The sequence below is a fragment of the Neolamprologus brichardi genome, chromosome 22 (assembly GCF_056152115.1).
Source record: "Neolamprologus brichardi isolate AB-2024 chromosome 22, ASM5615211v1, whole genome shotgun sequence".
NCBI classification, from domain to species: domain Eukaryota; kingdom Metazoa; phylum Chordata; class Actinopteri; order Cichliformes; family Cichlidae; genus Neolamprologus; species Neolamprologus brichardi.
In genome coordinates this window covers 12617728-12640254 of record NC_142124.1, presented here as the reverse complement: position 1 = coordinate 12640254, position 22527 = coordinate 12617728, and the positions used below count along the sequence as shown (strand labels likewise).

Genomic DNA, 22527 nt, shown 5'->3' with positions numbered 1-22527 from the left:
GGTGTAATAGGTACAACTACTTGCCCGTGGTGTGCAAAGACTCCCGTCTGCATATCCACGAGGGAATTTAATCTTAGTTTAAGTTCGGGCGGGATATATCAACCTTACTGTCATGTGAAAAGGAAAGCACATCCTTACTGCTTCCAGTAAGTGAGAAAATAGCAGCCAGAGGTTGATGATGAAATGCACTTAATTAATTGATCATCATCGAGTGTAAACACCTCTATAAAAGCAGTTTGTTGTTTGTTGATCGGGAACATTCAGGCGTGTGTTAACATAATGTTGCAATATCCCCAGAAGTGGACATCTCAGCGAATTCGACGTGCACTGCTCAGAGAAACTACAGAATGCCAAGAGCTACTTCTCAGAGCTGCAAGCCTCCATTAGCATGTTAAATCTTAAAGTTTATGAGAGTACAATTAGGAAAAACACTAAACAAGTTTGGCCTATTTGGAAGGGTTTCCAGAAGAAAGCCTTTTCTCTCTAAAACAAACATGGCAGCACAGCTTAGGTTTGCAAAGTTGCATTTGAAAAAACCCCACACAACTTCTGGATCAGTGTTCTTTGGACAGATTACACCAATGTGGAGACATTTGGGCCTTAATCTGCAGCATCATGTTGAGCAAAAACCAAACAGCCTGCCAGCACAAACACCTCATTCCAAAAGACAAGCACAGTGGTAGAGGGTTGATGATTCGGGCTTGTTTATCAGCCAGAGGACCTGCGCCACCTTATTGTCACTGAGTCGACCACCTGACTCTAGAATACTGTGGACAAATGTAAGGCCACCTGTTGGACAGCTAAAACTTTGCTCTAACTGGGTCATGAAATAGGACAATGACCCCAAACAAAGCAGCAAAACTGCAACAGAATGTCTGAAAAATGAAAAAAAATCAAGGTGTCACAATGGCCCAGACCTCAACCTGATCAAAATGCTGCGGCGAGTGAACTGTGTATAAACAAAAGCCTGAAAACCTCAATGAACTGAAGCAATGATGCAAAGAAGAGCGGCTAAAATTCCTCCCCAACAATGTGAGTGACTGATAAACTCATACAGAAAACAATTACTTCAACTTATTGCTGCTAAAGGCGGTTAAACAAGCTATTAAATCCTGGGGTGTACTTAGTTGCTTTCAACTAAGTACACCCCAGGACTCACCATGCAGTGAGTCCTGTGAAAACCTTTTTCACAAGATTGTATTTGATTACCTTCTTCACTCCTCACAGGGCCTTTATTTGTTGTCAAACATTACATTTATTTAGTGACTGGTAATTACTGTCATTGTTGAGTCACCTGTCTTAATATTTGTATCCAAAAAAAACATTTTCAAGGTTTCAGAACTTGATACATCCATGTGTTTCGTGGTTCTTTCCTATAAGGCGTTTTCCTTTATGTCTCTAATTGACCTCACGGCTATTCATTTAGGCTTACAGTTTTCAACAACACTAGTCCAGGACATGAAGAGGTGACAACTAATCCTACTTTTTGTGTCCACTCATTATCCAGTTTCTTTCTTGTTTGTGTACCTCCACAAAGTTTCATGTGAAGCCTCTATATTGAGCTAGAGGTAGCAGAGATGGAAGAGGAGAGGGAGGAAGGAAGAGCGGTTTAGCTGCCTGTGTTGGGAATGCAGGGAGTAGACAAGCAGAGCAATTCTGACAGGCTGTGTCTGCACAGTTTGTTCTCCAAAAGGCCCACACAGAGTCGCCAGTGGGGTACACACATGCGCACACACTCCCAAGCATACACTACTTAAATTGCACGCTCACACACACTCACACACACACTTTGAAGTTAGACAGTACTGTCCTCCTTCACACTCGTTACACACAGTGTGTTGCAGGCTTACCCACAAACACACATAGGCACCGTTACAGTGTTACGAGCGCACAACAAGAGAAGAGAGCCGAGCAGAGGAAAAAGGGCTGTTTTTGAACGCATTCCTTCGAAGGCTTCAGTGCTGAGGAAATGGAGCTATCATGACAAGGGATGAAAGAGCAACAATGGTTTCATCACTTTCCCTCATGTTTCACTGCACCGTGAAAAAGAAGCTTCTAGTGTTCTCATCCGCCCGTTAGGGAAAAACATGCTGTGCATTATACTGTGAGGACAGGCTCAAGAGCGAGCAAGTGAGAGCGAGGGACGGAGAGAAAGCATTTTCACTCGGCAACCAAAAAAAAATCATACTGCTGATACATCGGCAGCAGATAGTGATGGCTTTGATAGACTAAAGACAGTGGTGTGTATTGGTCCCTGTGTTCTGTTGCTGATTATTGACACCGTCCATCTTTTTGTGCCCAACAACCCTCCTCTGTTTCTATTCATTTCATGCTTTTGATGATTCAATCGCTAACCCAAGTTTTCTTCTTTCTGTCCTCATGCTGACATTCTTTTATGTTGTACTTCATCTCACTTTGTTTCGCCTAGTCTAAAGCACTATATAATTTATATTTAGATAGTATGAGGACTAGCAACTACTTGTGGAAGTTCATTAAGGCTTATGTAAGCCCGCATAGTTAATCAGAGAGAGACATGCACTAAACCAAAATGCTCCATCATTTCTTCTGTTCCTTAATTCTTCTCACCTTGTCCTTTTTTGTTTTTTTTGTTTGTTTGTTTTTACCTGCTTCCCTCAGGGTGCAGTGATCACGCCAGCCATGGACCACACTATGTCCATGCAGCCTGCCAATATGATGGGCCCTCTCACTCAGCAGATGAACCATCTGTCCCTGGGCACTACAGGAAGTGTGAGTAGGATTCGCTGTGTCACAGCGAACCACACACAGATAACCCCACACAAGCACACATAGTTACCGTGATCATTGTGACAGAATCTGGCTACAAGGACATTTTGAAGTGCTCCAACATGTTAGCTGTACTAGCGACAACTTGTTGCTTGGAGTGTTTCAGTTAGTTTTGCATTACATTTTTGAAAAGGTTCCTGGATGATTAAGTTTAGTTGAATTTAGTTTAGCTTTGCACTAGGTACAGCCATGCAGCAGCTATTCTTCAATAACAAAACCCTTGTGACTACACTATGGCGACTTACACAGAGATGTATGTAAAACATAAAAAAAACAGTGCACACAAGTCCTTAAAGTACAACCAGCAACCATCTAAATTCTAACGGCCTGATTTACAATTTGTACTCTGTATTACATAAGCTGTGCTTCTGTGCACCATAACAACAATACATAATAACATTTCAACATTCATTTTAATAATTTCGAGCTGTGATCTGTAGCTCTGGCAAAAGGACTTCCAAGTCTCTGAGTCTGGTTTGATTTTCAGGTCTTTTCAGACAGAATAAACAAGAGATCATGGTTTGGGTTAAAACTTGTTTTCATCTTTTTACAGTGTTAGAAAGCTTCATTCATAGCTTGCCAGAGTGTCGTCCTCAGTGCATATTTTACATGTTTACTGGAAGTCACTTAACCTACACTTGACAGTAACAGCAAGCACAAGCAAATTTTCCTCTGCTTATCCAAAGTCCGGTCACGGTGGGTAAGCAGTGTAATCCAGGTGTCTTTCTTTCCCCAGCAATACATTCCGGTTTCTAGTGGAGTATCCCGGGGTGTCTGCAGGTTAGATGACATGTAGTCTGCTCCAAAATGAAATCAAATCGATTCATAGAAGGGTGCACTTTAAATATACGTGGTCTGTTATTTGTTTCCTCTATCCAGTATACAGTTGGAAAATATCTTGACAAAATTTGCGTCTAGTCTTGAGAGATGAAAAAGAAATGTTCAAGTTGTTGTCAGGGGTGCTATAGGTCGGTATGACGGAGTTGGAGGCATTTCATCTCAGAGAACATTGTTCGTTTAGTTTAGAAACACTGAGTAAGAGATGGGTTTTACATTTCCTTTCAAAGAAGCCAAACCTTCTTAGGCTGTCGCCACATGTGCTCAGCCACGGAGCTGCCATATCATTTGTTTTACACAGCATGCGTTCACAGCCACATATTGAGAGAGCGTATTTCCTTCCTGATCTTCCACATTAAACAGACTTCCTGTGAAGCTTAACAGTGTGACAGGCCTCTCGCTTCTCCACCTTTTTCACTTTCACCCCCTAATTTCTGTTTCTTTCTCACACTTTTCTGTCTCCCCTCGCTCTCTAAATCGCACAGAAAATCTATCGCTCCATCAGTTTTCCACACACTCACTTACAGTTGCTGGCCCCTAAACCGTGAACTCCCCGCCTGTTTCAGGATCAAGTCGACTTAGAGGTGTCACACGGTTCTGAAGCCTGACTTCCTGCCCTAACCCTGCTGCCCGCGGGCAGGCGGGCAGGCAGACAGCTTTGCTCCAGAACTACGTTTGATCTCTGTGTGTGTGTTTGGGTGTGTATGATTGAAACAGTGCTGCATTGTACAGTTATCCATGTGTTTCCAGGTGAGCTGTCAGCGACTGTGACGCCATGTTGGCTCTGTCAGGAATGCCCCCTCCCTAATCTGCCCCAGCTGTGCTAACAGCCAGGATTAGAGACAGGCTAATCTATGATGATGGCTTCTGATGTTTGATGGGTTGTATTATAGGAGAAAGTGGGTTAAAGCTCTCTGTCTGCTTTTTTCATTTCGGGTTTACCCTTTCTACCTCTCCCCTTTATGCGTACTTAGCTTTCCTGAGGCGATGTGCTGTGTAGCCTAACCTCTCTACGGCTGAACTAACGCGCACGCCATGCCACACTTGATCATCTTGGGGAATTGAGACGCGTTTCCTACGCCAGATGTAAAATCCCTTTCATGATTGGGAAAGCCCGTTAAAAAGAAGGGGTTAGGAACCAGGATCTGTAACTATTCATGTATTTAACTGGACTTGACACCACATACTCTTCGAGCACATTCCTCAAGTGTACACACAAGAAGTGGTGAGGTTATTTTGAATGCCCCTACTGGTCACGTGACTTAGCCTTCACCGCAGAAGAGCACCTGCAGTAAGCACCGTCTCCAGAGTCAACAACTTATCATGCTTCTGGCTGCTGAAGTAGAGCCACACCTCAGAATACTCTTGGCTGTTCCAGGCCTCGCTGCGGCTGTTTGTGTATGGCTGTGGCTTCCTTTTTCTCTCCAAGAAAAGAACCAAATGTTCTCAGTCCGCCCAAGCTGTCACACTGGTGTGGTGACCGTAGCTTTCCGAGAATGCCGTGTTATTTTGCAGCACAGATCAGCTTGCAGGGTGAGGCTTTAAAAAGGAGCGGCAAGGAAAAACCTCGCCTCATAACGAATTAGCATGGATCGTTCCCTCCTAATGGTCACTGCTTTGGAATTTAGCTGCTTCACCAGAAAATGTTCTGTTTTGAACTCATCCAGTTCAGCTTGGTGTCTGTCTGACTTGAACGACTTGATTACAGAATGCTAAAGAACCTCAGGCGCACTGTTTATGGATGGCACACATAAACATGCCATCCATGCTTCACGCTGATTTATTTTACCTTGTTTGGTGCATATTGCTCTGTTGCTGATTTATTTACCGTCTTCGAGGTCTCACCACTTAACAGGAGTCTATCTGTCATGCCTCGTGTCCCTGTTAGTCGCTGTGCACGTGCATGTGCACATGTGCGTGCGTCCTTTTGATATTTGTGTCTATGTGTGTGTGATTGCATGCCTGTCAGCATCTGCGTTTGTGTGAACGACATATTGTTTGACATGACAGGAGGTGACCTTCCCTCAGTGTTCTCCATCCTCTTTCTGTCATGGCACGAAGAACTCTGTTGTCATGGTGACAGCGGTGATTGACAGCATCTGTGTCACAGGAAGACAGATTTGTATGAAGTGTTTTCCTTTATTATCTGGACAGTTTCCCTCGTGTTTTTGTTTTTTCTACATACATCTGAGCGTGTGCATGCTCGTAAGCTTTCCCTGCATGGGTAAAGTTGACGAGCATGCACTTTCTTCTTCCTCTTCGACTTCGGACTGTAACACATGTTGACACCCTGCTGATTCCCCCTACCACCGAGCTCTTTGGTCTTTGCAAGACTGGGATGATTATTTTTAATGCAACACTCTTGAACTATCTTTATTTTGTCTTAGTCCAGGTTTACATTCTCTTGAAATATTTGGAGCTTGTTGTTTGATGTTGGTCTGATCCTGAATCTGAAGGCTGGATCGGGAATCAGTGACCTCCCCTCATTTCTTTTATATTTTGCTACGAAAATAGGAAATAGGTGCTGCGATTTGATGAAACATGGAAATATATAAAGTAATACGTCATATGAGGCAAAACCAGGGCTTGTGCAATTTTAAGAAGTCAGTATTTGGTATGATCACCTTTATTCTTCAACACAGTCTGAATTCTCTTAGGCAAGCCTTCTTTTAATTCCTTTAAATAGTCTTCGGGAATAGTTTTCCAGCCTTCTTGATCATTGTCATGATGAAAAATGAAGCCACTGCCAATCAGACTCTTTCCAAATGGCACTGCATGGTGGATCAATATCTAATGGTACTTTCCTATGTTTATAATTCCATCAATTTTGACAAGATTCACCTGTTGCACTTCTCTCCTGACCTCCACCATATTGGTAGCGATTTGAACCAAATATTTCCTGTACTCACTGATTTTCAGTCCAGTTCAGTTCATAGCTTGGCCTTTTCTCCCTGTTTTCCAGACAAGTGAGAGGCCAGATGCATCTCTCTGTGTCCTGGCCTTCAGATACTGTTCATCTGCTATAGATAGTTTGTAGGCCTACCATTTCTTTTGTCCTCCCTGTCTAGTTTCCTCACGTTTTTAAGGAAACACTACACAGAATGCCGAGATATGCCAAATGTTGCGTCAATAGCTCTTTGTGAATCACCTTTTTGGTGCAAAAATACAACTTTATGCTGTCAAACTATGTTAATTGGACATTTTTCAAAGATTCAACTAAATAAATTGGAGCAAACTGGTTCTCTTGCAAAGTTGTCTATGTGCAGACACAACACTGGTTCACGAGTTGAGTTAGCTGCCTTTTTATGCTTGAATGATTATAAGGTTAGTGCCAAGTGGCTTAAGAAATAAAGAAAATGCTTCTCTGAAAAAAAGACTGGATTGAAAATGAGAGAAAAAGCAGCCAATGTTCAAAGGAAAACTTTGAAAGACCTTCAGAAAGCCTGTTTCTCAAAACCACTTTAAATAACAAGAAAGTCTGGCTCACAGGAAGAAAGCAGGTTGAGTGGTCCTCAATGTCAATCAGCTGCAAGAATCTGCAGTCGGACAGACTCCAGCGCCACATTTTGAACTGCAGCTGGCGACGGTAGTCTTCATACCTGCTGTGAGCTGAAGGGCTACTCCAACCGGAACCCACTTCTTTCATACTTGCACGCATATATGTAGTATATGCCCCCGTGTCCTTACAAAGCAGTGTAATTCTGTGGGAAACACTGATAGCATCAGTGGTCAAAAAGTTTAAACAATATCCTGGTGACGGAGAGTGAGTCGTAAATAAAAGTATCAAAGCTTTCTACCATAAAAGTGACTGATTTTACTGGTATTAATCTCTGCAGGCAGTCTTAACAAACCCTTGGGATGAGGATATGAAGAGCTTGTCACAGTGAAGTGGGACAGCACTGTAATTCACAACAATTGATGTGCATTTCCAATAGAACTTCACGGCGATTTTTAGATCAGTAATCATCAGAGCCCTTCCCCCACACCGCATGGCCATTAATAACATACACTGAGTAGCTGGATGTTCAAGCCTTGACCCACTATTATCCCTCACCTTGCAGACGATACAACTGAAAAAGAGAGCGTCAACGCAGAGAGGATGGATAGATGCGGAGCTTGAGTGGCAGGCCAACAGGCAGAAGATTTATGTGAACATTTGGAAATGCTAATGTGCTGTGCCACATTCCACCAAAGCTGAGAAATCCTCGTACCCACCAAACTTAAAGTGTCTTTACACATCATTGTGGTGCAGAGGCCCAAACCACCGCTGAACCAGCGCGGCTGTGTCTATGCTATGGATTTTCATCCTGGTGTTGCTGCATTGCGGTCTGAATTTATACCGTAGTTATAGGTGTATGTCATGGAGAGTGATGGTAGAGAAGAGACTTAAGGAGTCTACTCACACCACTCTCGTTAAGGAGCTATTCAGGCCTCCTGTTCATCAAACATACGCACACGCCATCTGCTTCTGGCGCTGCTGTGTGTGTGTGCATGTGTATTGACGTATATGTGTGACTTGGAGAGTGAAACACCATTTATGGCCAATTAGGGATGCTTTATATTACCCAAACCTGTCCCCTGACTATGGACAGCAAAGTATTAAAAGTGTTGAAATTGGACAAAAATCATCTTTATCACTATAGCAACTCGATTATCTGTAGCCGCGCTTGACATCCCCCTGACTTGCCGCAGCAGCGACTGGAGAAATATGCCTTGCTCAACCTGCCACATTAAATAGGTTAACTAATGGTTATGGTAAAAGAAAAAAATCTTATCTTATTAAATTTTCTTGTTAAATCTAATTTAAATTCCTTTTGCAGTCCTGCAGAGAAATATAACCTTTCAAATGGACATTCTCCCTATGACAGGGAGATTTTGATATTGCTAATTATCTCCTACTTTCCTTCATTTGCTTTCATGCAGCCCTCACAGGTGAGTTGGCTGAATAAGTTAATAGGGTGGAGAGGCGAAGACCTAAAGTCCCAAGGAAAATTGGTATGCATGGTTTTGATCCACCGGGGAGAAGGTCACTTCAACAATCTGATAGGCCTTTTTAGACGCTAGCAGGTTGAAAGAGAGCGAGCAAGAAAGAGAGAGAGTGACAGGAAGGTGAGAGGAAAGAAGGGACGACACGGAGAGGTAATGTGGTAATGTGTCAGGAAGTCTGGATATGCCACCTCACCCCATCCTGAGTGTGACAGCTCTGAAGGTGTGATAACCTTAAATTCCCCTGCCCGGACCCACACAGCCACGCTCGCCTACGAACGCCACACTAACATCCATCCCAGGGCATCCTCCTGGCCGCGCGTAGCAACGGTGGGGGAGTTAATCACCCATGTCCATGGCCTTTAGCTGCTCTCATTAGCGGTGAGCGGTGGAGCCGTACCCGATCCATTAGCAACGCTGCCGGTAATGACACTTCACCAGCACCGCCGGGCCCACGGCCAAGAAAGGCTTCGCAGCCCGGCGCAGCCCCTCCATTACCGACTCGTACTGCATTCTGCCGCCACGCTTTTTAGCACTTGCAGGTGGGACTAAGAGGCAAAGGGAAAAATAAAATAGAAAGAAAGGGATTGTACTTCCCTTTTCGCTTGGTCCGGAAAAGCAGCAGGAAGATGAGGCCAGGGGGAGAGGCAGCCTGGTGGCTTTTATCTGGGATCACATCCGTTGGTGCTGTACTGCAGCATTATCGTTCCAAGCCTCTTTGTCTTTGTCTGTCTTTCTCAAACACAGAGACACACACACATGTATGTATCCCACACACAGCTGTACACAGGAGAACTTGCACATTCACAGTTGGATGGACAAATAGTGATAAGTCATCTTTTATGCACAGGCATGTGCTAATTAAAAACAAGCACGCACACTAGTAAATCAGGCTCACACTGATGTATGTGTGTGTGTGTGTGTGTGTGTGTTCACCATTACCACCAACACACAAAGCATTCACAGCAAGTTACAGAAAAGGCTTTGCACAAAGTGCCGTGTCTTCATTCATATTGCATGTGAAAGCCCCCCTGGCTGTCATGTAACGAAACCTGTGTCACGCCTGTAAAATGGCCATCTTGAAGCAAGCTAGCACCCTGTTAAAAGCCAGGGCATGCATGACTAAAAGAATATAGGCCACAGGCAGCAGACCACCTGCTTTTTCTTTCCTCTCCCTCTCTCTCCTCATCCCTTTTGGTGTCGTGTTTTTTATCTTCTCAGCTGTGGCCCAGTGCATTTGCTTGCCTCTGAAGTCTTGGTGGGACAGCAGGGCATCTCTTCTTTCTCCTCCTTCTCCTTCTCCTTATGTAGTCTTCTGATCTGCTCTGCTCTGCTCAATATATACACATATTCTTTTAGCGCCCCCCAAAGGATGCTGAGGGCACAGCAATCTGCCACCTTAATAGTTATGGGAGTAATTACACTGAATGAGTCTTCCAGGGAATTATAATAGACATAGGGCTTTTTTATGTGAAAAGCGTGTATTGATTAATATTATAATGGAATTTGTGGTTCCGATGTGTGTTGTAAGAATTACCACATGACAGGATTTTGATGCGTGTCTGTCTTTTGTTTCTGTTTCAGTACATGACTGCTGCAGCCGCCGCGGCGCCTATGCAAGGGACCTACATTCCCCAGTACACTCCTGTGCCTCCAAACGCTGTCCCTGTCGAAGTAAGACCCACATGCATGCGCACGCTACTCGTCAAGTATTAAAAATCTGTCGACGTTTACGCATAGGAGGACATCATTAGTACTAACAGCCTACTCACTTCCACCCACAAGCACTCCCTTCACCATTTCTAAGCCTGCTCGCCACATCAGTAGACTTAAACAGTCATTAAATTGACAAATTACATTTGAAGCATGGCGCAAATTGCTTTTATTCTCTCTAAACAAATGGCTTTGTACCAGAAGCACATAACAAGGATCAAAAACTGCAAGCAAAGCAAGATGAGTCAGAAGTTTTATAGTATTTGGGAAAGACATTTGAAGTGCAGTGTAGACTTTCTCACTTCCTCGGCGGCTGTCTGAGCTCCTGGCAGGTTCGGGCAGTCCAGGCTGAGAAATGATGAACGTGGAGAGCGGGTGGGTAGGCAGGCAGGCAGGCAGGCCAGCAAGGAGAGCGGGCCAGCTGTCTGGCGGCTGACAGTGCGGTCGTACTCAGATGGACTATCAGTCGTGTATCAGATGACAGGAGCTGAAGTGAGACACAGTGCCGGCGGTGCTGTCTCTCTCTCTCCACCCCACCCCACCTCTTCCCCTACAGCCGGTTTAAGCTGGTAGGTAGCTGGAACATGCACACATCCGTCAGCCACGGAGCTCTGGCTAGCCCACCGGCAACGGACAATGACAGTTTTCACTGACAGAGCCATTAGTCGCTTCCTCGCCCACCCCCGTCAGAAAGTTGCAGTCTTCGTCATGAAGGAGCGAGGCGGAGGAAAGAGATGTAGTTGTAGCGTAGCCCACGGCACCTCTTGCCTATTTCATCCTCACAATTGTCCTCTCAGTGCCAGCGTCAGCAGCGGGGTGTATATCACTGTATCAGCCAGTGTCTGGAGGGCTGATGTATGTACAGGACGCAGTATCCTTGAGAGCTTGTTAAAGGTGATTGAGATGACTCAGTGATGGTGGCTATCTGTATTGCTCGACACGTAAAAAGGCTAAGAGGCTGTTGTGATGAATTCATCGTACGTAGCCATCCTTAAAAAAGTTTCTACCTTAGACTTAAAATTCTGCAAAAAATATAAAGTATGTTTCATTAATGCCATGATCTCACGCACAGACTGTGCATCTTTTTTATTGTTTAGCCTCCTCGGTATTGCTCTTCTTAGAATAAAAATGCTCCTTTTATTTTTTGTTGTAGTGCACGAAGCAAACGTCGGCCGCACTTCTACAGCGTGTGTAATCCTTCTCAACGTATATTGGCTTCTTCGGATGGAAGAACTCTTTACTTTAAATGAAGTTATGTGTTTAGAGTGGATGGAGCTGCCATAGGGTCTGTCAGTTTGAGAAGTGAATAAACAAAAAAATGCTCTTTGGTATACTTTTATGTCAAGTCAAATCAAATTGTCTGTATTACGTCTGCGGGAAAGATATTCGCTATCTTTAGACTCTTGATTTCTGTGATGAAACTGCACCAAAAAATCCTTTTACAGAAAACAAATAAGACAAACCTCATAAGCAGCAGAAAAGCAACAGAAGAATTGTCCCTTTTCCAAGACAGACAGGCATGCGACACCGCAAATGTAAACACAGAGTAGACAGAAGGAGAAGTTTACTAGATACAGCCGCATACTTGTCTTCTTCCAAGCTTACATGTTTCCACCTGTGTCTATGCGTGTGTGTCTGTGTGTGTGTCCAGGGAGTGGTGACAGACGCTTCACCCCAGACAGTGGCTCCTTCATCACAGGACGTGGCTGGCCAGCAGCAACAGATCCAGGTGGACAGTGCTACTGACCATGTTCCTGCTTACTCATACCAGTCCAAGTACGTCCAGCAGGAGACAGTTTCTGCTAACCTTTTGTATGCATCAAAATCTCTCTTCATTAAGTTTTTTCTTAATATATAATCTTATTTTTAAAATTCAAGCTTTTGAAATGGCATTATATATGACTATACATACATATATATATATATATATATATATATATATATATATATACACACACACACACACCAGCCACTTCATTAGTTCCAAACAATAAGGATCCCCCACACCATTACACCACCAGCAGCCTGAGCCACTGATACAGACATGATGGATCCCTTATTTCTTGTTGTTGTACCAGGAAACATTTTTCCAATCTTCTCTTGTCTGATTTTGGCCAGCCTGTGCAAACAGTCGCCTCAGTTTCCTGTTGTTAGTTAACAGGTGTAACACCTGGCGAGGTCTTCTGGCGCTGTAGCAGGTTCGACATGTTGCGCATTCGGAGATGCTCCTCTTGCATACCTTGGTTGTAACAATCAGTTATTTGAGTTGCTGTTGCCTTCCTATCAGAGCAGTCTGGCTGTTCAACTCTGGCCTCTGGCATCAACAAGGCGCTTTCACCCAGAGAACTGCTGCTCACTGGATATTTTCTCTACTTCTATCATTCTCGTAAGCCCTTTAGGCAATTCAGTGGCCAAATGCAATGAACTGCTGCCATGCGATTGGCTGATATTTCCATTAACAAGCAGATGAACAGGTGTACCTAACAAAGTGGCCAGTGAGTGTGTATTGATCCAGCACATAAACCCAAATGCTCAAAGTAATTAAAGCTGATTAAATACTTTAAATGACATTTTCACCCATTTTGAGTTAATGAAACTGATTATTTTAATTAACCATCATGCAGATTAGGTAATCACCATTTATATCGTCTACTTATTTATCTCGTGTGTGTCTGTGGAGGATATGCTTGGCCTTTAATATTGTAGCATCCAGACATGTTTGGGAAGGAGAGGGAAATGATGAAGATTAGCTAAAATAATGATCTGTCTTATTCAGCTGATGTATATTTGTTTACATTTCTGCTATTACGATTATATTTACCTTAATGCTGTAGCACAAAGCTGTGTTACTGACTATCAGCTGGTAATGTGCAGAGTGATGTCCTGCTAATTTTGAACTAAAATATAAAGTGTCTAAAGTTTTTTTGTCCAAGATAAAGCAATGAATAATAATTTTAGTTAATTACACCGACTGCCTTATGTCAATTCTAATGGAGTAATGGATACTACAGTACTTGGGTTTTATTAACTGACACTATTTGTCTTGACTTAATAAGTGTATATCATAATCAAACAGAACACATAACATAAAAACTAAAATGTTTTATTCCTCACACCATTTAAATATTAACTTTATTGACTTAAAACAATATTAAGCAACTGATTGCTCCAGGTTTTGGGTTTTTTTTGTTTGTTTTTTAAGTTCAGCCAGATTGGGGGGGATTTGCAGTGAACCATTTGACGTGTTGAGCAGGGTGTTACTACTTTTTATCATCCAAGCGATCAGTGATTTTGATTTATCAGGTATTGTCTTTTCTAGATAGGCTGGAAGTAAACAGTCATTTTGGGTTTTATAATCCGGTACACTTTCTCAGGTTTTATTTTATTTTTTTACAATTTGTTTTTAAATGGCACAAGTAGATAGTCTCCCTAGATTGTTTGTGATAACAAAAGCAGTGAAGCAGAGGCTTAATAGAGACCTTAAAAAGAAATCAAAAAAGCAAAGTACTATGAAATGTAGTAGCATTACATAATGATTCAGATTATTCCTGGCTGCCGTTGTCATTTGCTCGTCACTTTTTTGCTTTCTGCCCCGATCATAACTCTTTAACGCGTATCATTTTGCTCCAGCGTTCTGACTGAGCTGTCAGCCGTCGGCTCTATTGCTTCGCTGCGTTTGTAAAATTGTGCTTTGATTGCAGACGCACTCCCACAGACGCACTCACGCTCTCTCTTTCTCTCTGTATTTCTGTTTTCTCCTCTTTCATCAGATAGCAACGGCCTGAGCGAATGTTCCTGTGACAGCGTTGCCTTGAGACAGAAGGTGGCTGCACTGTGAATGTGAGGAGAAAGAGAGAAGAAAAGAGATTGCTTCCAGATTGCCCAGGCACCAAAAAAAAAAAAAGAGACACTTTTTTCATTTCCTACCTGGCCTACAAGAAAAAAAAATCAAGAAGGAGGCAAAGATTGCAGAGGAAGGGGATGGGGAAAATTGCTGGGCACAGTGCAAAGAAGTGAATTTGTTTAGTCTGGGAACCTGCCTGAAGGGGCTGGGCTGAAGCTTGAAAAGTTTCTCAAAGAAAATTCTCAACGAATTGAAACAAAACAAAGAAAAACTACAAAAAAAGAATAAAATTGAAAATTCGAAAGAAAAAAAAAAGGTTGAATGCGCAGGTAGGTGATGAAGTTTATTTTGTAATTAGAAAAGGGGAGTCAAGTTTGAGATACACACAGAGATTGTCTTCCTCAGATATTAAGCTACAGTTTCTTTTCTGTCTTTTTATGTTCTAGTGTTAAATCTTAGTTTTCTAGATATATTCGAAAAACAAGGTGTTTTTTTTTTCTCCTTTCTTTCTTGAATCTTCATGGCCTTAATTTGAAGGGCGCCAGAAACTTTTTACAGAGATTAAGTCTGACGTCATGTTGGGAGGAAAAGAAAAAAAAAAAAAAAGCTAACAAAAACAGTCTCTTGGACCACTTGGAGGGTGCAAGACAGTAGATGAATTGTTCTAAAGAGGAAAAAAAAGAATCTATCACATAAGCTGTACAGATTTAATAGAGAAGAGCTTTTTTTTCTTTTCTTCATTAGAAGAAAACTTTGATAATTATTATGTCAGAGGTAACTAAGTGTCAGAAGTAAACAAATGTCTGTCGTGGGGGTGGGAGACTCTGGGTGGGCGGGTGGTCGGGTGGGTGGGGGCGAAGCTTTGAAGAGATTTTTCACAGTGAGGAAAAAAAAGAAAACGTAAACATAAGAAAACATGCTGCAGTCCTGCAGGATGCAGTCTGCTGCAAATGCTGAACTTGTTTTTTATCGTCATTATTATTTTACATGGCAACGTTGCTGTCGATGACATTAGTGCTTTTTATCTGCCACATTTTACCTTTTTTATGAGCTTTAAAGATGTTTTTAGCCCGCTTTGCTTGTCACACTGCAAAAAAAAACTCACAAAAAAGGAGGAAAAAAATAAATAAAATGAGCAGGAGGAAAACAAAAAACTACAGAGAAAATTCTGGCAGTAAAACAAAAAAAAAACAACAACAACGTTAGATTCAGTAGGAGCTTATGGTTTAAACCAATCAGTGCAAAAGCAATAGAAAGAAATTGTTGACAATTTCTGTAGTCTTTCCTAGTTGTGGATCAAATGCAGCCCATGGATGGCCATTTTTATACCAAAGATGAAGAGACACTCTGAACCAGAGTTTAGTTTTTGTTTTATTGTTTCCTTTTGTTTTGTTTTCCTTTTCATTTTTCTGTTTGATTTTGTTGTTGTTGATGTTGTTGTTGTTGATGATGTTAATGTTGATGTTGATGTTGTTGTTGCTGTTGTTGTCGGGTTTTTTTCTGCTTTTTTTTTTTTCATTATTTTTTCTTTTTTTTTGGTTTTGTTTTTTACCTTAATGGCCGGACCAGTCCTTGCTATCCTTCTTAACCGGGTTTAAGAACACTTTTCACAGTTGTCCAAGCTGTCGCGCACGCTCACGCGCACGCATATCGATAACGCTCATACGCCGTCTCAGACACACACATCAGACAGTGTTGAATTGCGTGGCAGTTTTATCAAAAGTCCTCTTTCCGTCTTTTAATTTCTCTTGTGTGTGTCTCATCTCTTCTTCTTCTGTAATGCTTTCACACACTGTGTGTGCATCCCACCTCTGTCTCTCTCTCTCTCAAATCCTGCAGGGAAAACTTTAGGAATCAGACTGGGGAATGTTGCTGTGTCTGCTAAGTGGTCGTTGACGCGACGCATCGCTTCCAGCTAATTTCATTCTGTTTATCTGTTTAATTCAACCATAACTATCTCAGCCATTTCTCAGTGTACTAAGCTTCAGCAGGAAGCCACCCCCACCCCCCGCTGCTGTTTGACCTCATGTTTAATCAGTATGTCATAGGTGGATCGCTTTTCAATATATTTATGTGCTCAAAACATCTGAGTCACCTTTGCTGCATATTGTGCATAAATTGCTCCCCAAAAGGAACAAAACTGAAGTCTTTTGGTAATGATTGCATAAACTTTACGGCACTTAATGGCACTCTCCTTGTGTTTACAGCAGCCTAACTGAGTAGTTTGACATTTTGGGAAAATTATCGCAATTTTCTTTCTTTAGAAGTTTAGAATCTTGCTGGATTAGTCAGCACCCGGCAGTTTAGCTTAGCCTTGAACAGTACGTGGAGCAGAAAACCTTGCAGCACCACTTGTTGTATCTCATTTGTTTTATACAAAAATAACACCTTTAGTCTTGCAACGTCCCCGCCTCTCATCCTGTGACAGCTGGGATTGGCCCCTCCCCACCGCGGCCCTGAATTGGACATGCAGAAGAACACTGATGAAGAAATATTCCTCTGAGCCACATTTAACTTTGTGGACATATAATAACAATTCACTTTGCTTTTGTATTATTTGTGTAGTAAGCCCGCTGTCACTACCGCCTGCCATCACTGTGACGCTAACAAAGCATGGAGGTAAGGAGTTTAAAAGCAAGAAGAGGACTGCTTGTCTTGAACATCCCTCCTGATCATTTGTAGAAGGTCAGCACACCTGTGGGAAGTAACTAGGCTTCCCACCAGCCATAACAGGATGTCGATGGCAGCTTCTTCCTCAACCTCGCCACTGAGTGTCAGTTACACCCCTAGTTGTCCCAATTTGTTGCACAAACAACCCCGTCTCGTCTGATCCGGTCTTTCCATCCCTGAGCCGCATGAGGTTTTTTTTCAGTGACTTCATCTCTGTGGATTGTCCCCAGAGAAATTGCCTGTGGGTCATTTCTGCCCGTATTACAGAAAGCCTGTGTGTGTCAGGAACGCTGTGTGCGTCTGTGTTCTGCTCACCCGTGGCCTCCCCTGCTCGGCCCCGGCTGTGGTGCCGCAGCACTAAAAAGAACCGCGGCTTCGCTTGCAACATTAATGTGCCATGGTCAAGCCACCCTCCTTTGCTCTCATTTTCCCCTCGCTGTCATCCTCTCCCTCTTCCACCAACACCGCCACCCCCGTCTCTCACGCTATCTCTCTCTCACTCTCTCTCTGAGGTTTCTTCTCTTTATTGGATGGTGCAGAAGCAGAACCACAAACCAATTTCAGTCACTCTCGCAATGAGGCTTGACGGGCCCAATTTGTCTCCCTCCGGGGCAATAGGATCCACTCCAGTGTCCCTCAAAAGACCCCTTTCTTGCGGAGAGAGAGGGAGCTTTTTGTTTGGTGACAATTGCAATTGAGCACTCGCAGTTCATGTGACTCATTCAAATCCTGTGCTCCTGGCAGTGTGCATGTTGCAAAGTGAACTGCGGTATGTCATCATTCGCGATGATTTCTCGTTTTCCTTTTTTTCCGTAAGCAACAATCAAACTGTACATTGAGTGCCTTTTAAACAAAGCTTCCAAATAATTCCAAATCATCTGTGTAATTGTTAATAAAGCAAAGCACATGGAAGAGCTTGTTAAAGAAGCTGTGCTGAGGAAACGCTACTCTATGGTGCTAAAGATGAAGCTGTCTTGGGCTTCTGCCTTTCATTGCGATCTGTGATTTTCTGTGGTGAGCCGGCCACTGTTGATCACATGGCCGCCAGCTCGATCTTAACCGGCCTCCTGTCCACTCGATGACACAAAAAAATAGTTCCCGAAGTGAACTACACTGTAAAAGCCATATTTTTATTTTCCCTCAGTCGCACCGCGAGCACCCTCTGAAGATTCCTGTCTTCCATCCACCGACGGACATCAGAAGCCAGACGTGTCACTCGAGCTGTCCCTCATTGACTGTTATCCAGTCACATTAACACATCGGGCCTTTCCTTTCATCTGATCTACCACTCAGCATCTGCTTTCGCTCGCCTTCAGGCTACGATCTGCTCTTATCTCCCGTGGAACAAGTCCCTTCCACCTCCAACTGCTAACAAGTCACTGTTGGGCTTTAGGGTTCCCTCGTCGTGCCAACGCTGCTCATCTGTTCACAGCTGTTCGTTTTTAAGTGTCCTGACAAAACAACAGAGCTGCTACACTTTACCAGTTTTAAGCTAGTGTGTGTTTTTGTGTGTCTGGTGTATATGTGAAGAGTTGTTTGTGTTAGTGTTTCAACCTTTAGCAAGGTTATGAGTACAGCATAGCTAAAACCGAGTTCTCTAGACTTTTACAGCTGCTGTTTTATAGAGTACAGGAGACATTTTGAAGCTTAATAGGACTCATAATGCAGGAGTTGCACATCAGAGAGCAGAGCGTCCTACAAATGGCCTGAGATTCAATAGTAATGGCATTATGGGAAATGGGATTACAAATAGCCAAGAGATTATGGGGGGAAAAATGCACAACAAAAGGATATCAGTTCTATTTTGCTAATGGAAATTCAAGAAAGAAAAAGATGTTAAGGCAGGTGTTTGCTACTAGTGCACAGTACCAATATTTCACATAGATCTGAAAGATTACCCAACAAACAGAAATGGCTTTTTCTTAATAGCACAATGGCATAATGTACCTTTTCAGAATACGAATACCTTCTCCGAAGTGTACAGAGGGCATGCCTGCAATTTTAAGGAGGCAGGAGCAGAAACTGCTCCCATTCAGCCCGTGTGTCAGCACAAACCAGAAGCCAGCCATACCCAGAAAGAAAGTGGGTGCGTAAAAAGAAAAAGAGGGGTTGATCGTTAGCTCCTGTTGCCAGGCAGAAAGTGGCCCTAGCCTCAAGTTTCTTTGTCGCGATGCAGCGGTGTGTTCCCCGTACAGGACTGTAGGAGGTGACCGATGCGACCCCCCGTGCTAATTAGGAGCACATTCTCACCTCTTCTTTGTCCATCACACCAACACCTCCCTCCCTTTTTGTACACAGCCACTCATCATTTAAAGTTTTCTGTGTGATGTGCGGTACCTCGCTGACACACTTGACTTTCCTCTTCTTCAAGTTCACAATAGCCACCGTATGTCCTTTTCAGCTTTTAGACGGAAATCTGTTCATCGCTGTTACGGCTGCTTTAAAGTGCCGGCGTCCATTTGGAACAAGACACCATAATCTCAAAAGAATCCATCTGGAGTAAATCTGATTAGGATGCCTCCTGGGAATTGGGACGCCACTGGGTGGAGACCCTGGTGCAGGCCCGGGATGCACAGGAGGGGAATATGTGCATCGGTTAGCTTGGGAATGCATGCTCCACCAGAAGAGCCGAGGGACGTGGCTTCAGAGAGGGAGGTCTGGGCCTCTCTGCTTAGACTGCTGCCACCCGTGACCTGGACCCAGATAAATGGCGCAAAATGGGTGTTACTTTTGAGATATTTAATAAATTTAATCATGAGAAAGTACATGGAAGGAAAGAGGGATCTCTTATGACCAGAAAAGGAGGCATTGTCCATTGTTGAGAGAAGTTTTGACAATGTCATTTTCCCTTCTCTGCTACTTCGGTGCACGAGCATGTGAGAGTCCTGCTGGAATCAAAATTTGCAAGCAACAATAATTTGCAAATCCTACCATCTGGGTTCTCACAAATCGCTTTAGTGAAACAGGCCCCTGGACTGTAGTCCAATGTGATGCCTGCTCACTGAGGAGGGACAGCAGTTTGTAGGGGTAATATCCATGCTGGCTTGTTTTTCAGATTATGGGCCCTACTGGTGCTCTTTACACCTCTTTTTTCCCTACTCAGCTGTCAGGAGGATAACCAGTTGCTGCGAGTGTGCCACAAAAGTTGTCGTAAAGTTTCTGCAATCATGATGTGAACAACTTAAATTTGTGTTTAGACATTCCTCTGTCTCATATCTAAATCTCACACATCTGAAACCCTTAAAGAAACCCGAATCCGATGCTCAGCATTTTCTTCCAACTTCTGTTTGATGCAGGAAGATGAAAAAATACTGTACGTTCAGAGCAAAGTGTGGGGGAAAAAAAGAGAGGGTGTGTGATTTCTGTTCACACACTCTCTACAAGATGACTCTGATCCTCTGTGAGCTTGAGATACCTAATGAAGTGCAGATCTTGAGATGTTACCTACATCCCGGTTTTCTCCGGTGTAAGTCTTTCATGGCGAGGTGCTTATTTCACTGCCTTTACGGAGGACTTTTTCTTTTTAAACCCAATCCGTCCCTTTCTCACCATTACTCACAATCACTGCCGCCTTCCTTAAATCTGCCCCAGAAAATCATTTATGTAGTGTGGCTTCCGCACTGTCAAAGGAATAAACTCATTAGATGTATTACATGTCACGCTCAGTTTTCACGAGGCTCTTGTGGATTCATTCGTCGTGAACGGAGTCGTAGCCATTGCTCATTGATTGTTGTGTGTTAGGAAAACAGTAGTTCAGAGTTACTCTCACAGACAGAGTGTAAAGGAGAGCTGTGGCTCAATAAGTCATCACAGACCAGCATAATCACACACTTGCGCACACACACACACACTCTCTCCGAACATATAATGCAGTGGGAAAATTGCTCCAGCTAACCCCCTCCCTCCCCGCAAGAGCGAGGCCCTGTGCTTTTTAATTGATGCTTCGGTCCACCTTTGATGAGGGCTGATCGATTGGCCACACAACCCCAGGAGCTCAGCCACTCAGCCAGCCAGCACAGCCCTCGCGGAGTTCAAACGTCTCCCTGAGAAATCCAGAATCTAATGATCACTAGGAAATGGCCAACCGAATATGTTAAGATAGACAGCACAGAGAGTGCATTAGGCACGGGAGTCATTTACCAGATAAAAAGAGGAACTATTTATTAGGACAGCAGAGCGGTTTTTAATTTGTTTTGGGGGTTTATTTTGTGTTGTTTTTTTTTATTATTAGTTTTCTCTCTTTTTTTTTTGGTTTGTTTTGGGTTTTTTCTTCCACTTTTCTTCATTTCAGCGCCGAGGAGGACACAGTCACGCCTCGCACACGCTGCTCAGTGTGTGTGAACTTGGAGAAATTATCTGTACATCTGTGGATGTTAGGATTTGGATTTTATGAGTTGTTTTTTTCTCTCTGATGAAGCTTTCAATAAAAAAATGTGGAAAAAAATCATCAAAGAGTGCAGTTATCTTTCACTCTGCTTCACAAATGATTGTGTTTCATCACAGCTAGCTTTTTCTCTCTCCTCAAGCCATCATTACTGAAACATTTATTATGCAGCGAGTATCCTCCGAGGAACACACACACACACACATACACAGGATACACCATCTCCCCCACAGCCTATTATCTATATGACTAAATTGCAGTGGGAAGTAAGAGGAAGCCCTGTCATTATGAACCAGGCTGTTGGCACCTGCTGCGTGTTGACCTTGGGCCCTCGCATCCTCTCATAATTACAGCCTTCGCAAATGGAGCTAATACCTCTCGATGGGATCCCCATACCCCACCCCACCATCGCAGCTCCCATACGCTTGATTGGACGTAAAGTGGTCATAATCAAAGATGGAGGATTCTGCTGGAAGAGGAAGTGGATCGATGGCAATCAATCTTCCTCTTCACTCTCATTTAGGCCCAATCAATTGCTGTCCTTGTCGACTCCTAGGACGCCTGTACTGTCAATACCGCCGCTGCACAGTAGCTGCTCCCTGAGACGTCTTTACAAGATCAAGGCAACAAGACCGGCACTCTAAGACAAAGGATGTCTTAATAAAGAACAATTGACTTGCTAGGATTGAGTGTGTGTGTGTGTGTGTGTGTGTGTGTGTGTGTGTGTGTGTGTGTGTGTGTGTGTGTGTGCACCTTAATGCACATGATTCAACTCCCAGGAGATACAGCGTCCTCCCATCCTTCTTTCCTTCCTTCCTACCACCTTTCCTCTGAATATCCAGAAGTATCTCAGTGCTCAACAGAGATAACTGTTGATGTGTATTTACAGCAATTTAAAACATTTAACTTCTCTGAGCGAGCCCTCCGAGGTGCCATGGTTTTTCTCTGCCACACGCCACACGGCTGTAAAATCTGGGCAAATGCAGTGGGATCCTTTATCGAGTGAAACGCCACAGATTGAATCTCACTCCCCTGGAACCAGGCAGCCTCCTTATCTGGACTTATAGAGATGTAGCAGCTGAGCACCACAAGGGTGCAGCATACCAACACAGATGTTATCTTGTGTGTATATTTCACAGAGGAGGGAGAACGCAGCTCTTTAAACACACACACATACACACCAACAACATTGGATACAGATCAAGGACATCTCCAGTGGGGGGTACTCAACACAACCAGCCTTGTCATCAAACATCTGCTGAATATATACAGTGATTAGTAAGGAAGA

General features: G+C 43.4%; 1 protein-coding gene across 2 annotated transcripts in view; it reads left to right on the top strand.

The window, feature by feature from the left end:
• LOC102779055 (RNA binding motif, single stranded interacting protein) overlaps positions 1-21296 on the top strand; it is a 299444-nt gene extending 278148 nt beyond the window's left edge. The window contains exons 13-16 of one of the 2 annotated variants that reach the window (XM_035906432.2): positions 2638-2748; positions 10213-10302; positions 11993-12117; positions 14116-21296. In XM_035906432.2, coding sequence (XP_035762325.1) covers positions 2638-2748; positions 10213-10302; positions 11993-12117; positions 14116-14179 — 390 coding nt within the window. In that variant the 3' untranslated portion in view covers positions 14180-21296. Of the gene's footprint in view, positions 1-2637; positions 2749-10212; positions 10303-11992; positions 12118-14111 lie in introns of both variants that reach the window. The other variant, XM_006788037.2, reaches the window with a different exon arrangement.
• The last annotated feature ends 1231 nt before the right edge of the window (positions 21297-22527 follow it).